The 14,819-nt window shown below is 47.3% G+C and overlaps 1 protein-coding gene across 1 annotated transcript in view; it reads right to left on the bottom strand.

Moving 5' to 3' along the window:
* Nucleotides 1-14,819, bottom strand: part of STAG2 (stromal antigen 2) — a 1,172,735-nt gene that overhangs the window by 681,487 nt on the left and 476,429 nt on the right. The window contains 1 exon segment of the mRNA XM_029607875.1: nt 4,920-5,124. Within this exon segment, the coding sequence (XP_029463735.1) occupies nt 4,920-5,124 (205 nt within the window).

Raw genomic sequence — 14,819 nt, 5'->3', positions numbered from 1 at the left:
TTGGTAACCAGTGTAGGTTTCGGAGAGTGGGAGTAATATGAGTAAAATGAGTAATAGAGATAAAGAGGAGTTCTGTTTTTGAGGTGTTTAGGGCGAGGTTGAGGTTGTGAGAAGACTGTTAATGGAGGTGAGGCATTTATCCCAGGTTTTGAGGGCATTAGTCACGGAATCAGTGACAGGGATGAGTATCTGAACGTCATCCGCATAGACGTAGTGTGTAAGTCCAAGGTTGCAAGGAGTCGGCATACAGGTAGAAGGTAGATATTGAAGAGGGTTGGGGAGAGGGAAGAGCCTTGAGGGACCCCATGCGATAACTTAACTGGGTTTGATTCATGGTTGCCAATTTTGACTTTGTAGTGGCGGTTGTTTAGGAAGGATGTGAACCAACTCAGAGCTTAGCCTGAAATACCGATGTCGGAGAGACGGTTAATTAGAATATTGTGACTGACTGTATCGAAAGCAGAGGAGATGTCTAGCACGGACAGAATGCATGTTTGGCCCTTGCCCAGCCCTTTGAGAATGGTATCTGTAAGAGAAATTAAGTGTTTCAATATTGAAGAATTTCCGGAAACCGAATTGTGACGGGAATAACAGGCTGTGATTTTCAAGATGATCTATGAGCTGCGCATTGACTACCCTTTCCATGAGTTTCGCTATGAATGATAAGTTAGATATCGGTCTGAAGTTGGCAGGAACTGTGGGGGTCTAGATTTGGTTTCTTTAAAAAGGGTTTGAGAATGGCTTGTTTCAGTTCAGAGGGGACCAGTCCAAGGGTGAGGGATCGTTAATAATTTCTGATATGGGTTTGGCTATGATGTCAGGGATAGATAGAAGAGACTTTGTAGGAATGGAGTCTTCTGGGTGGGTGGAGGGCTTCATTTTCTTTAGGAGTCTTGTTATCTCTGAAGCAGAGGTAGGTTCGAAGGAGTTGTGAGTGGTGTTGGGGCTCTTCTGGATGGCATAAGTGAGAGGGGGTGGAAGGGGGGAATTTTGAGATAAGGTTGGTGATTTTGGTATGGAAAAAGTTAGCTAATTCATTACATTTGTTTTTTGCATCATTATCTGTGATGGGAGGAGGAGCAGAGTTTATGAGGGATGATACATAAGCAAAGAGGGCTTTAGCATCGTATTGGTAGTTGTGGATTTTCTGAGCACAGTAATCTCTTTTGGTTTTCAAAATGGAAATTCTGTAGGTGTAGGATACCATATGGGCTGGGGTAGTATTCTTGCACCATTTCTTTTCTTTGGCTCTTAATTGTTGTTTAAGAGACTTAAGTTCGGTAGTGAACCACGGCTTTTTTGGATTGGATGGCGTTATTTCTTTGGTGATACTAGGGCAGATTTCATCAGCAATGTGTTTTGTAATGTTCTTCCAAGAACAGTAAGCCGTATCTTCATTAGTGCGGTCTAGATTCTGCAGGTCCTTCGAGAAGGAGAGGGTCAGTTCTTCTAAAGAGCAAGATTTCCTGTAGTGTATGGTGGTGTTTTGTTTATTGTTAGAACAGTATGCTTTGTTTATAGTGAGGTCCGATTTTGAGTGGTCTGACCATGGTATGGGGGTGCAGATGGGGGCTACAGTTGTGAAGAGGTGAGAGTTTGTGAATATCAAGTCAAGGGTATGGCCGGCTTTGTGGGTAGGACTGGATATAATTTGTGTGAACTCCATGGCTGAGATGGAGGATAGGAAGGCTTCGCAAGAGGGTGGTAGGGGAATGCAGTCAACGTGTAAGTTGAAGTCCCCAAGGATGATGGCAGGTATATCCATGTCTATCTTGTCTGCAATGAATTCGATAAGTGGGGAAGCATTACTATTAAGGAGGCCTGGAGGGGTATACACCAGGCAGATTTGAAGTTGCGGAGATTTGAAAAAGCCAACTTCGAATTTATGGGCTATGTTAACTTCTTGGGGGATAAGTGAGTTCTTTCTTGGCCGCCAGTAGGCGGCCACCCCCTCTTTTTTTTGTGTCTGGGGATGGAGTATATATCATAGAGGTTGGTGGGGAGTTGATTCAGCAGTACGTCGTCAGTCTGATTAAGCCATGTTTCCGTGATAGCACAGATGTCAGGCTGGGTGTCCAGCAGTAGGTCGTTCAGGATGGGAATTTTTTTAGTTAGAGATTGGGAATTGAGAAGAAGGCGTGATAGTGTAGTTACGCAGAGGAGTTGTGTTAATGGAAAGATCATGATGGGTACTAGTGATATGAAGTTTTTTGTAGGGGGGATGGAGTAGATTTGTTTTCGGATATAGGGTTGAGGGTTAACTGTAGGAATGGGATAGGATGTCATGTTATGTTGGGGGGTGTGAATATTCTGGGAGGTTCCAGAGGGGAGGGATATTGAAGGTCTCAGATCTGGGTGAATTTCCCCTTTGCTCTAGTTTAAAAGATGCTCTGTCTCCTTTTTAAATTAAAGGATGAGCTAGGGGAGGGTGGGTTGGGAAATACAAACATACTAATTTATGTTTATTAGCTGCCTTATTGACTATTAAAAGCACAAACTCCACTAAATAATATACCCTCAATAGTTTACTTCTCCCCAATACTTTAAAAAAAAAAAATTTCCCAAGTTACTGATTCCTTTCAGCCATCAGCAAGGTGATCCTCTCCAGGTTCCGAACGCAATATAGAATTGGTGATGCTGGATTCTTAAACTATGCATGGAACTCTCAAATACTTTGTGTCCAAAGTCATCCAGAATCCTATTATCCTTGCCCAGGGGCACGTTAGAGTGAAATCTAGATTTTATTTTCTTTTTTCATCGCCAACTCTACCACTACAGAGGCATACAGGAGATGAACTACCCCCATAGTGAGAAGATTTTCATATTCGGAATTTCAGATCCAACTTTCTGGAGACTGGTTACCCAAGTCCATTAGTGAATATGACGGCAAGGCTGGTGGTTCCACTGGTACTTCCAAAATCTTTAAGATATTGAGTGTCTCCGCTTTGGGATCCGGAATCTTGTCTGTTTCTATCTTTAACAGGCTCAACAAATTTTGAGTATTGTCAGATCGTCGGATGGCGAAGTGAGCTCCACCGGGTTCAAAGGAATTCCCATGAAGTCTGGAGAGTCCTGCAGCTGGGTCCTCTGGCTCCAGCGAGAATTGTGGAATAGGGTCTTCCAAGAGACCATCCTCCCTTTCCTCTGGAGATGGATGGCACTCTATATACGGTGAGAGATCTCCATCTGATAGGCTTACCGACTGGTGAGGTCTGGACGATCCTTGGTGGGTAGATTAGAGAAAAAGCATTTTAGTGTAGGCGTTATCTGGTCCATCACCTGTGAGGCCAATTTGGTCTGGGCTATATAGAACGTCTTCCCTCTGAATGGCTATGTCCTCCCAAGATAGGATAAGGGGAGAATGAGACTTCCAACTGCACTTTCTTGGTGGGGCCACCAATGCTGATAGGATGTCAGAGTCTGGAGTTCTCATCTGTGTTGATAAAGGTTGCCCACCAAGGAGGCTCAGGTTTCTTTTCCAAAGGTTCCTGCAGAAGAGGAGAATGATGACATTTAAGAGCCCGGGAAGACAGAAATGAGTGGACTCTTTTTCCTGATTGAGATGATATGGAAGAGGGGGACAAGCATATCTGAATAAGCAAAAGCCTCGTTTCCCTTGATCTGAAAACTGAAGATCATGTGGCATCAACCCTGAAAAAAAAGTCTAGTGGACAATGCTTTGTCTTCTTCTTCTGCAGATGGAATATGCCTGGTGTCTTTCAGCAGGATTGCCTTGGGTTTTGAGATTTTGCTTCATGCAGAGACATGCATCGAGCATGAGGTCAGTGTGATGAGAGGTATTGGTTTCGACTGCTTCACAGAGGACTAGTGTATCACAGCGTCAAGCGGGTGAAGCATCAAGCATCGACCTGCGTCGGGTGCAATGTGTCCTCGATGCGTCAACTGTTTTGGATGCATAGATGCCTTCTCTGCATTGAGCTTTCCCTGCGGACACTTCGGTGCAGTTTGTGACACAATCTTAGGTCTCATCTACGATGCACTCTGTCTTTTAGCCTACTTCATTGGAGCACCACTCTTTTATATCTGGAGCGTGCTGAGACTCCTGCCCATCTGTCTCTCTTACCAGTGTCCACCGGGCCTATTGATGTCGTTCTCCTTGCCTGGTCCGGATGGTGAGATTTTGGGCCGAGGACAAGTGGGTGGAAAGACCGTCGTGTGAGGGCAAGGGAGCATAACTACCTATCAACAATCCCTCAAGTCTGGCGATCTTCTCGGCCCTCGGCACATGAGGAGACATTCGGCTGCAGTGTCAACAGGAGGCCTGATCATGCTTGGGCCCAAGGAATAAATAACAATAATTATGCCCATCAGCGATGGACATAATTTTGCCACACTGGCAATACTTAAAGCCTGGCGCCTTAGGCGATATCATAGCACTGAAAAGTGCTGTTTGGGGCTTCACAGTGTGAAGGAATCAAAATTGTTGAGGAGAAAAATAACAGAAATGCATCCGCACACTGTGACACTCACGGAAAAAAAAAAATCATCTGAGGAGATCTGCAGGGTATGCGCGGGAAGAGCCATGCAAGCATACAGTCAAAGCTCTGCAAGCTTGGAGAGAGAGAGTTCTGCCCCCGTGACTATGGATGATGTCACCAGACAGAATGGCTAACTCGGTCTGCTTATCGAAAGAAAATAGAAAGCTCTGGATGATCCCCAAATGATAAGTCACAAGATCAATTAAAGTTGCTTGTTTTCAGAAAATGAAAAATACAGTTTGTTGTAAGACTGAACAATATACATACTTATGCATACTCAAAAACCATGATCAGTAGGGATTGTCAGACACATTAAAACCACACTTAAAGAAAAAGCCCCATAGAACATACTAACTTGTTTCTTCACAGTTTACATATTTAAGGAAACACAAATCAGAATTAAAGTCCTTAGTTGCTAACCTGCTAACGTGCTAGTGTGTCGAAAAGCTCTGACTTGGGAATCTGATAATCCTGTAAGTAGTGAAATGACTGTGTCCATCATATATTCATCATATATGATACTGTATTGACACTGTCGGACCAACACACCAATGAACTCACAAAAACTGGATTTGAATTTCTTCCACTGAGGGCCAGCAATGGTAAGTGGATAATCTCCGCTGTCCTACAAGGAAGGATAAAAAACAATTATTAAGTTCATGAGAACAGGCTCTCTTTGATTTTCTTCTTATGTATTTAAAAACTTTCTAGCCCAATGAGCTACAGAACACAGCGGGAAACAAATGGGCATATACGTGGTAGCAGTACAATGAAACCAAACAACCAGCAACGAAACATAGAAAACTAAAATTATGTCTACACAGTATCAGTCTGACGACCTATGGTAAAGACTATCAAGAAAGTTCCAAATGAAATAGTGAAAAGCTAAAAACATTAACAGTATCGTCTACCAAAATAATCACAATACAGAATAGATTTTAGGTATACCTTTGATGTCAAATCATTTTAAACAGGATATTTTGAGGTTACTTGCTTAGCATCTTTAAGATTTTCAGATGAGATGGTTAAAATCCCTTTCCATCTACTAGATAAGGGAGCCCTGACCGACGTGCCGCAAATGTGCAGTAGAGAGCAACTCTACCGCTCATGCGCGGGCAGCACGTCGGCCAGAGCGGAGCGTGCCCGAAAAAAAAAATGGCACCTGCTCCTTAGGAGCAGGAGCGGCAGCAGCAGCAGCGGCGATGAGCAGGAGCGGGAGGAGCAGGAGCGGGAGGAGCAGGAGCGGGAGGAGCAGGAGCGGGAGGAGCAGGAGCGGGAGGAGCAGGAGCGGGAGGAGCAGTAGCTGCGGCGGCGACGACAACAAGCAGGAGCGGAAGGAGCAGCAGTGGCGACGCGCACAAGGGAGGGAGGAGCAGTAGCAGCGGCGGCGCATGCGCGAGGGAGGGACACCCCCCTGTCTGCCGGGTGTGGATGAGCTGAAAGGGGAGGGGGAGTGAGTGAGGAGAGGAAGGAGTGAGCTGAGAGGAGGAAGGAGAGAGTGGGGGAGGGGGTGAGGGGGTGAGAGGGAGGTGGGGGGAGGGAGGGAGGTGAGAGTGGGGTGGGGGAGGGAGGGAGGTGAGAGTGAGGTGGGGGGAGGGAGGAGAGAGTGGGGGGAGGGGGGAGGGAGGAGAGTGTGAGGGGAGGGGGGGAAGACTAGAGGGGGGAGGAAGTGGGAAGGAAATGGACCAAAAAAAAAATTTAAATGTAGCCCGTTGTTACGGGCTTAACGGCTAGTACAGATATAAAATATAAAAAAATAAAAGCTATGGATGGATGCTTTCCATAACATATCATTAAATAGGAAACTAACATTAGAATATTAGTCTAGGCTAAGTGAATCAGAAGCAGGTTGGACTTTTATGAACCTCTGATCTACCAATTTATTATTTTTTTTGTTGGATTAACCCAGTGGTTCTCAACCTTTTTTCGGCCGGGACACACCTGACAGATGGTTCTCACATGTGTGACACACTGAACATGTGACCATCACGGGGCAAAATGTAAATATACATTCTGCATCCTCAGGAACCCCCTCGACCCCCAAAAATGGGTGCAAAGCAGAACTAGGGCATTACCCATACAACTCACCATACAAAAAAGATATTCTGGTTCTGATGACATCTCAGTAAAAGCAAAACAAACTCTCTTTACTGGCAGGCACAATACCCCGACCTTATGAAAAGACAATAATTTACTACTACAAATATTTAACCAGACCTTAAACACTAACACACCTATTATTAGGAAAACGGAGCAAGCCAAGCTGCTATAGATAGAAACCCACTTAGAAACAATTGTAAAACTATACTAATAAATGTTATAAAATAGCTGATGAACAAAATAACATCCAACAATTAAAAACTCATAAAAATGATTACACATTGTCCAAATATCAATAAAATATTTCAAAACAGCAGACACATCCCATAATACCCAATAATTAAAATGGCAGTCAATCAAGAAAAATAAGCTTAAAAAGCCACTTTTACTTACCCTCTCCAGCAACTCTCCTCTCCTTTTCCTTGCAGGCCAAGACCAAAGGCACTCACCAGAAGCAGCAGTGGCTGCTGAAGCTCTGACCTCACAGTCCTCTTCCTTAGGGCCCACAACCAGTCACAACCTGTCTCACACAGACCAGTCACCTCCCTAACTAGTATCTCTTCCTCACACAGACACCAGTCACCTCCCTGACCAGTCGCTGTCTCTCTCACACAGACACCAGTCACCTCACTAACTAGTATCTCTTCCTCACACAGACCCTGTCACCTCCCTGACCAGTCTCTGTCTTTCACACAGACCAGTCACCTCCCTAACTAGTATCTCTTCCTCACACAGACACCAGTCACCTCCCTGACCAGTCTCTGTCTCTCTCACACAGACCCAGTCACCTCCCTGACTAGTCTCTGTCTCTCTTTCACACACACCAATCACTTCGCTGACCAATCTCTGTCTCGCTCTCACAGAAATACATCATCTCTGACAGTCTCTCTCTCAATCACACACATGCTCTGTCACTTACATAGAAGCTCTCAATCACACACAAATGCTCTTGCTCCCATTCCACCACACACACACAAAGCTGCCATTCACACACCCAGGCACCCATTCTACCACACTCACACAAAACTGCCACTCACACACTCAGGCACCCATTCTATCACACACACACACACACACACACAAAGCTGCCACTCATGCACCCATTGTACCACACACACACACACACACAAAGCTGCCACTCATGCACCCATTGTACCACACACACAAGCTCTCACTCATGCACCCAGGTACCATTTTACCACATATACACACAAAGCTGCCACTCATGCACCGATTGTACCACGCACACACACAAGCTCTCATTCATGCACCCAGGACCCCATTCTACCACACACACACACTCATGCACCCATTCTACCACACACACACAAAGCTGCCACTCCTGCACCCATTCTACCACACACACAAGCTCACATGGAGCCTCTTCTCATTGTTTGGCCCAATATGCCTGGCCTCCGCTTATCAGTCGCTGCTGGCCGGACCTCCAGCGGCGTGCAACGTCTCTCCAACCGCCTCGGCAGTGTGCAGGGTCTCTCTGCTCTTCGTCCCGCCGGCCTGGCCTCTGGCGGTGGCGCACAGATCACTCTTCAGCTGCTGGTGGCGGCGCGCAGCGTCTCCATTCTTCGGCCCCGCCGGCGGTGCACAGGTCTCGCCAGTCTTCAGTCGGCGGTGGCATGCAGCATCGCTCCTTTCTTCGGCCCCGCCGGCGGCGCGCAGCGTCGCTTCCTTCTTCGGCCCCGCCGGCGGCGCGCAGCGTCGCTTCCTTCTTCGGCCCCGCCGGCGGCGCGCAGCATCTCTTCGTTCTTTTGCCCCGCTAGCAGCACGCAGTGTCTCTCTCTTCTTCGGCCCCGCCGGCAGCGCGCAGGTCTCGCCAGTCTTCAGTCGGCGGTGGCACGCAGCGTCTTTCCCTTCTTCGGCCCCGCCGACGGCGCGTAGGTCTCTCCACTCTTCAGTCCTGCCCCTGGGGAGAAGGGAAGCACAAGCGGGGCAGTGGGGCACCGGGAGCCGCGACACATCTGCCGGTGCTTGGCGACACACTGGTGTGTCGCGACACACCGGTTGAGAACCGCTGGATTAACCCATTTGCTTGCTTCCCAGCTTTTTAAATATAGGCTACTTTATGTTATGTGTCATTTTTTGCATGCTTATAAACTGCCTTGGGTGTTCTTTGGCTTCAAAATGCAGAATAAAAGGTATAATTTAAACTTGTTAATTTTCTTTCCTCGAGTCCTGCCAGACCAGTCAAAATGCATAGGTTATGCCTCCCTACCAGCAGACTAAGACCGAGAAAAACTTTCATGCTGACATCATCTTCACTATATAGGTTGGTGCAGCAGAGGAACTTAGTATACATCTCTCAAAGCTAAGTAAACTTTCAAACATTCTAATAACCTTATAGGGAGATTTACTAAAGCTGCTTGTGATAAATGCTATTTATAGCACGATAATAGCATATTCACCATGATCACCAAAATTCTGGCAATCTGCAATTTTATCTACAACTCAGGATATTTTCTCACAGGAATATTGGGACACTAATGCTTCTCCCAATGTTCTTACGCTGATATTTAAATAGCCATGGGGCCTGAAAAAGCCACCCCCGCCACCAAAAACGTGAACATCCATCCCTGCCCAAACCTCCATCACCTTGACAGGCGCCCAGCAGGGCCCAAAGTTTTAAAATTATATAAAATAATTCCAAACCTTTCCCCTTTAAATAAAAAGTCCCATCCCCCCCCCCCCTACCCAACTAGGGTCCAGATTTCATCCCACTCCAAACAAGATATCCTGCCCCAACAACATTGTAAGTAGTACCTAGTGGCCCCCCTCAAACCCCCCATACTTTTAGAAGATATCTCTGGTATCTAATGGGACCCAGAATGCCCCCTACCCCTTTTTTGAATTGTCTTGTAGCCCTCCCAAAATACTTCCAGGCCAGTCAACACCATATTTCAAAATGGCATAGACTGCCTTTTGTCCCTATCACAGGGCGGGACAGAAGAGGGTTGGGACACTGCCACACAGCTCTGTTTTTATTTTTATTGTGTGGCTGCCTAGACAGGCTACGAAGGGGAGGAGCAAGGAGGGTCTTGCTAGATCCTTGGCAAGTTTTTGCTTGGTGGCACACCAAATAGTTAGTCCCTAAAAACTAAACTGTCTTCCAGGTAGGTTGTGGACTGGTCTAGCACGACTCTCAGAAAAGAAATTAACCAGTATGTTTAAATTTTACCTTCCTTATTGTCCTGCCAGACTAGTCCCAACACATCAGATGTTCCCAAGCTGTGATTAAGACAGGTAGGAAGGAGAAAGCAAGGCTGCTTTCAGAACACCAGCCACAAAGGATGTGCCGCCCCCCCCCCCCCCTCCTCCCCTTCTTTGGATTACACATCCAACTTATAGGACTTAGCAAATAAGTGCAATAAGGCCCAAATTGCTGCCTTACAAATACCTTGATGGAACCAACCTGCACGCCGCCTACACCAATGCCTGAATTCTATTTGAGTGTATCCTCAATTCATATAGAATCTGCAAACCCTGCCCTACATAAATCAAGTTTGCACTTTTTGCTGCACTTTTATTTAAGGTCTAGCGAAATACAGAAGTTCTCTGCCATTCTCCGAGACCTCTCTCATCAGGCTCATATTTCCCCACAAGACACCTGGGATTCGGATTTTCCAGGTATAGTGGCTTTGTTTGGATGCTTGGGTAAGAAACTAATATACATCATTGGTCTTACTGCTGTTACTGGGAAAAATTGTACTCACCGGCCGGTGGAGTAGGGAGACCCTATGTAGGGGATGAAATGAAAGATATTTTTTAACTTTTTTATCTCACTTAGATGTGTGAAGAATTCACACAGGGCTCTTTCACCGCGATGCTAACTGCAGAGTGGAAAAACGAAGAGTGAAGGGAGACCCCTGTGGCTCAAGGGATCATGGCATGCTCAGTGTGCCAGTCAAAGGTTTCTAGAAACTCTGACAAAGTTTTCCGCGATAGGGCTCCATCCAGTGACATCACCCTTTTTTGTGATGACCAGCATCCTGCTTATCCTGGGATAAAGCAAATGTTGCTTACCTGATGTAACAGGTGTTCTCACAGGACAGCAGGATGTTAGTCCTCACAAATGGGTGACATCGAGGATGGAGCCCACCACGGAAAACTTCTGTCAAAGTTTAACAGAACTTTGACTGGCCCCTACTGGGCATGCCCAGCACGGCACTGACCCTGCAGCCAGCAGGGGTCTCCCTCCAGTCTGATTTTCAAAGCTACAGGCAGAGCCTAAAAAGTAAAAATAAAACGAACCCAACACCGTGGGGTGGCGGGCGGGGTTTCGTGAGGACTAACATCCTGTGAGAACACCTGTTACATCAGGTAAGCAACATTTGCTTTCTCACAGGACAAGCAGGATGGTTGTCCTCACAAATGGGTGAGTACCGAGCTGAGGATGTCCTGACTTGCACCAAAGGCACCCAACGGCGTGCAACAGGCACAACAACTGGGGTGTAATTTGGGAAAGGGCATCCGCACCCTACCGGGCAGGTGGAAGGGTGTTGGTACATTATGATGGAAAAAGGTTACGCAAGACAGATTGGCCGAAGATGGAGTCCTGTCTTCCAGCTTTGCCCAAACAATAGTGGGCTGCAAAGGTATGGAGAGAACTCCAGGTTGCAGCTTTACAGATGTCAGGAAGCGGCACCGATCGAAGGTGTGCTACTGAAGTCGCCATGGCCCTCACAGAGTGTGCCGTGACACGGTCTTGGAAAGGAATGCCAGCTTGCTGATAGCAAAAGGAAATGCAGTCCGCCAACCAGGAGGAAAGAGCCTGCTTACCCACAGGTTGTCCTAACTTGTTAGGATGGAAAGAGACGAATAATTGAGTACTCTTTCTATGAGAAACTGTACGGTCTAGATAAAAAGCTAGAGCCCGTTTACAGTCTAAGGTATGCAGAGTCTGTTCCCCGGAGTTGGAGTGGGGCCTGGGAAAAAAGATAGGTAGTATGATGGATTGATTGATATGGAACTCCGAAACTACCTTAGGTAAAAATTTAGGGTGAGTGCGGAGTACCGCCCGGTCCTGCAAGAGCTTAGTGTAAGGCGGATAGGTAACTAGGGCCTGCAATTCACTAACTCTGCGAGCTGAAGTGATAGCCAAAAGGAATAACACTTTCCAAGTGAGATATCTTAAGTCACAGGAGTGCAGAGGTTCGAAGGGTGGTTTCATTAGACGACCAAGAACCAGATTAAGGTCCCAAGATGGGGCCGGAGGACGTAAGGGTGGCTTCAGATGGAGCAAGCCTTTGAGAAAGCGTGTTACCAGGGGTTGTACTGAGATAGGGACACCGCCGATACCCTTGTGGAAGGCGGCTACCGCACTGAAATGCATCCTGATAGAAGAGGTTTTAAGACCTGATTCTGAGACATGCCATAAATAGTCCAAGTAGTCAGAGATTGGACAGGAAAGGGGATCAAGGGACTGAGAAGTGCACCATGATGTATACCTTTTCCATTTGTATGAATAGGATCTTCTAGTGGAGGGCTTTCGTGAAGCTATCAGGACACGAGAAACCGAATCCGAAAGGTTAAAAGGCTGGAGAACTAGCCTTTCAACATCCATGCCGTCAGGGACAAGGCTTGGAGGTTGGGATGGAGAAGGCATCCGTCGTTTTGAGTGAGTAGATGCGGATCCTTTCCCAGGGGAATGTGTCTGCGGATGGAGAGATCTTGGAGTATGGGAAACCACACTTGGCGTGGCCAGTGCGGTGCTACCAGGATCATGGTTCCCCTGTCCTGGCGTAGCTTCACGAGAGTCCTGGACAGAAGAGGAAGTGGAGGGAATGCGTAGAGCAGACCGGTTGTCCACTTGAGGGAGAAGGCATCCCTTGGCTGCGAGTGCTGGCTCCGAATGAGAGAGCAATAATTGTCCACTTTGTGGTTCTGAGGGGACGCAAAGAGGTCTATGTGTGGGTATCCCCACTTGTGGAATAGAGAGGTCGCTACTAGAGGATTGAGAGACCACTCGTGTGGTTGGAAGACACGGCTCAGCTGGTCTGCCAATACATTGTCTACACCCGGCAGGTGGGTGGCCCTGAGGTACATGGAGCGGGAGAGGGCTTCTGCCCAAATCTGCGCAGCTTCCTGACACAGAAGGAAGGAGCCTGTGCCTCCCTGCTTGTTTATGTACCACATGGCCACCTGGTTGTCTGTCGGGATCAAGACGATCTGATTCGATAGGCGAGCTTGGAAAGTTCTCAGCGCGTAGCGGATTGCTTGCAGCTCCAAGAAATTTATCTGGTGTTTGGCTTCTTCTCGAGACCAGAGACCCTGAGTTTGCAACTCGTCCACATGGGCCCCCCAACCGATGTGGGAAGCGTAGGTGGTTAGGATTACTTGTGGATCTGGTAGTAGAAAGGGTAAGCCCTGAAGGAGGTTGACTTGATTCGTCCACCAGATTAACGATAGGCGTAGCGCTTGTGTAACTGTGACAATGGAGGACAGCGGCTGAAAAGCTTGAATCCATTGGTGTCGCAGAGTCCATTGTGTAACTCTCATGGCTAGTCGGGCCGTGGGAGTTACTTGAACCGAGGATGCCATGTGTCCTAGGAGAACTAGGAATTGGCGAGCTGTGGCAGTGTCCTGACACCAGAGTTGGCGAGCTAGAGATATCAGGGTTTGAGCTCTTTGAGGAAGGTAAGCCTTTGCTTGTAAGGTGTCCAAGTCTGCTCCAATGAAAGATAAGTTTTGAGATGGGACTAAGCAAGATTTCTCGTAATTGACAAGAAACCCTAAGGAAAGGAGAGTCTGAATTGTCAATTTTAGGGAGGATTGAGCAATCTGTTGGGCGGAAGCCCTGATTAGCCAATCGTCCAGGTAGGGGTAGACGTGGACACCTTCCTTCCGGAGGAATGCTGCAACCACGACAAGGCATTTGGTAAAGACTCGTGGTGCGGATGCCAGACCGAAAGGTAGTACTCGATATTGGTAATGGTTTCGGCCCACCAGAAACCGCAGGTACTTGCGTTGGGATTGCGTTATCGCAATGTGGGTATATGCGTCTTTGAGATCGAGAGAGCATAGCCAATCCCCTCTTTGCAGCAGAGGGAGAAGCGAGCCCAGGGTTACCATCTTGAACTTTTCTTTTTAAAGGTACTTGTTGAGGGCTCGAAGGTCTAAGATGGGACGAAGCCCCCCTGATTTCTTTGGTATCAGGAAGTACCTGGAGTAGAATCCCATTCCTTGCTGAGATGAAGGAACGGGTTCTATAGCATTTGATTGCAGAAGAAGGGATACTTCTTGTTGTAACTGAGCCAAGTGATTGGTGAGACTCCATGCTTGTAGAGGCGGGGAGTCTGCAGGAAGAGTAGTGAAGTTGAGGTGGTAACCCTGTGCTATGATTGCTAGTACCCACTGATCTGAGGTGATCTGAAGCCAGCGGTCTAGAAAGTGGCACAGTCGACCTCCCACAGGGATGGCTGGAAGAGGGGTTTGGCACGTGCTCTCTACAAGGAAGTCAAAGGCCCGCCGTAGGCCCAGGGGGTGGGTCCACGGTAGGTCTTTGTTTCCGAGGCTGATGTGGCTGAGCTCTATTGGAAGACCGTGAAGATCGAGGCTTAGCCGAGGGAGGGTAATACCGACGTGGCCTAAAGAAAGACTTTTTAGAGTCACTCTTAGGTGGTTACTTGGCGGTCACCTCAGATGGAGTAGATGAGAGTTGTTTTAACGTCTCATGGTGATCTTTTAATTCGGCTACTATTTGCTGAATTTGATCTCCAAATAAGTTGTCGACTAGGCAGGGTAAATCAGACAGTCGGGTCTTGGACCTCTGGGCGTAGGTCTGATGATTTTAGCCAAGCCCAACGTCTGGCTGAGATGGCTGTGGCTGAAACTTTAGTGGAAGCATCGAAGATGTCGTATGCGGACCTAATTTCATGCTTACCGGCCTCGAACCCTTTGTTAAGGAGGGCTTGAAGTTGTGGCTGATATTGGTCAGGCAAAGTGTCCGTATACTGTTGCATGAGGATGGCTCTGTTGTATTGAGTCATATAGAGCTGATATGAAGCTATGCGTGAAATTAGCATAGCTCCGTGATACACTTTTCTTCCTACACTATCCAGGAATTTGTTGTCCTTGGTAGGTGGGGTTGAAGAGTGTGGTTTTTGGCGCTTAGCTTTCTTTTGAGCCGACTCAACGACGACAGAGCGATGATCCAGCTGAAGCTTCTGAAAACCTGGTGCTGACTGGACTAGGTATGTGGAGTCAGCT

Source organism: Rhinatrema bivittatum, chromosome 6 (genome assembly GCF_901001135.1).
Source record: "Rhinatrema bivittatum chromosome 6, aRhiBiv1.1, whole genome shotgun sequence".
Classification (NCBI taxonomy): domain Eukaryota; kingdom Metazoa; phylum Chordata; class Amphibia; order Gymnophiona; family Rhinatrematidae; genus Rhinatrema; species Rhinatrema bivittatum.
Note: the sequence above shows the minus strand (reverse complement) of the source record. Positions and strands in the feature narration are given on the sequence as shown.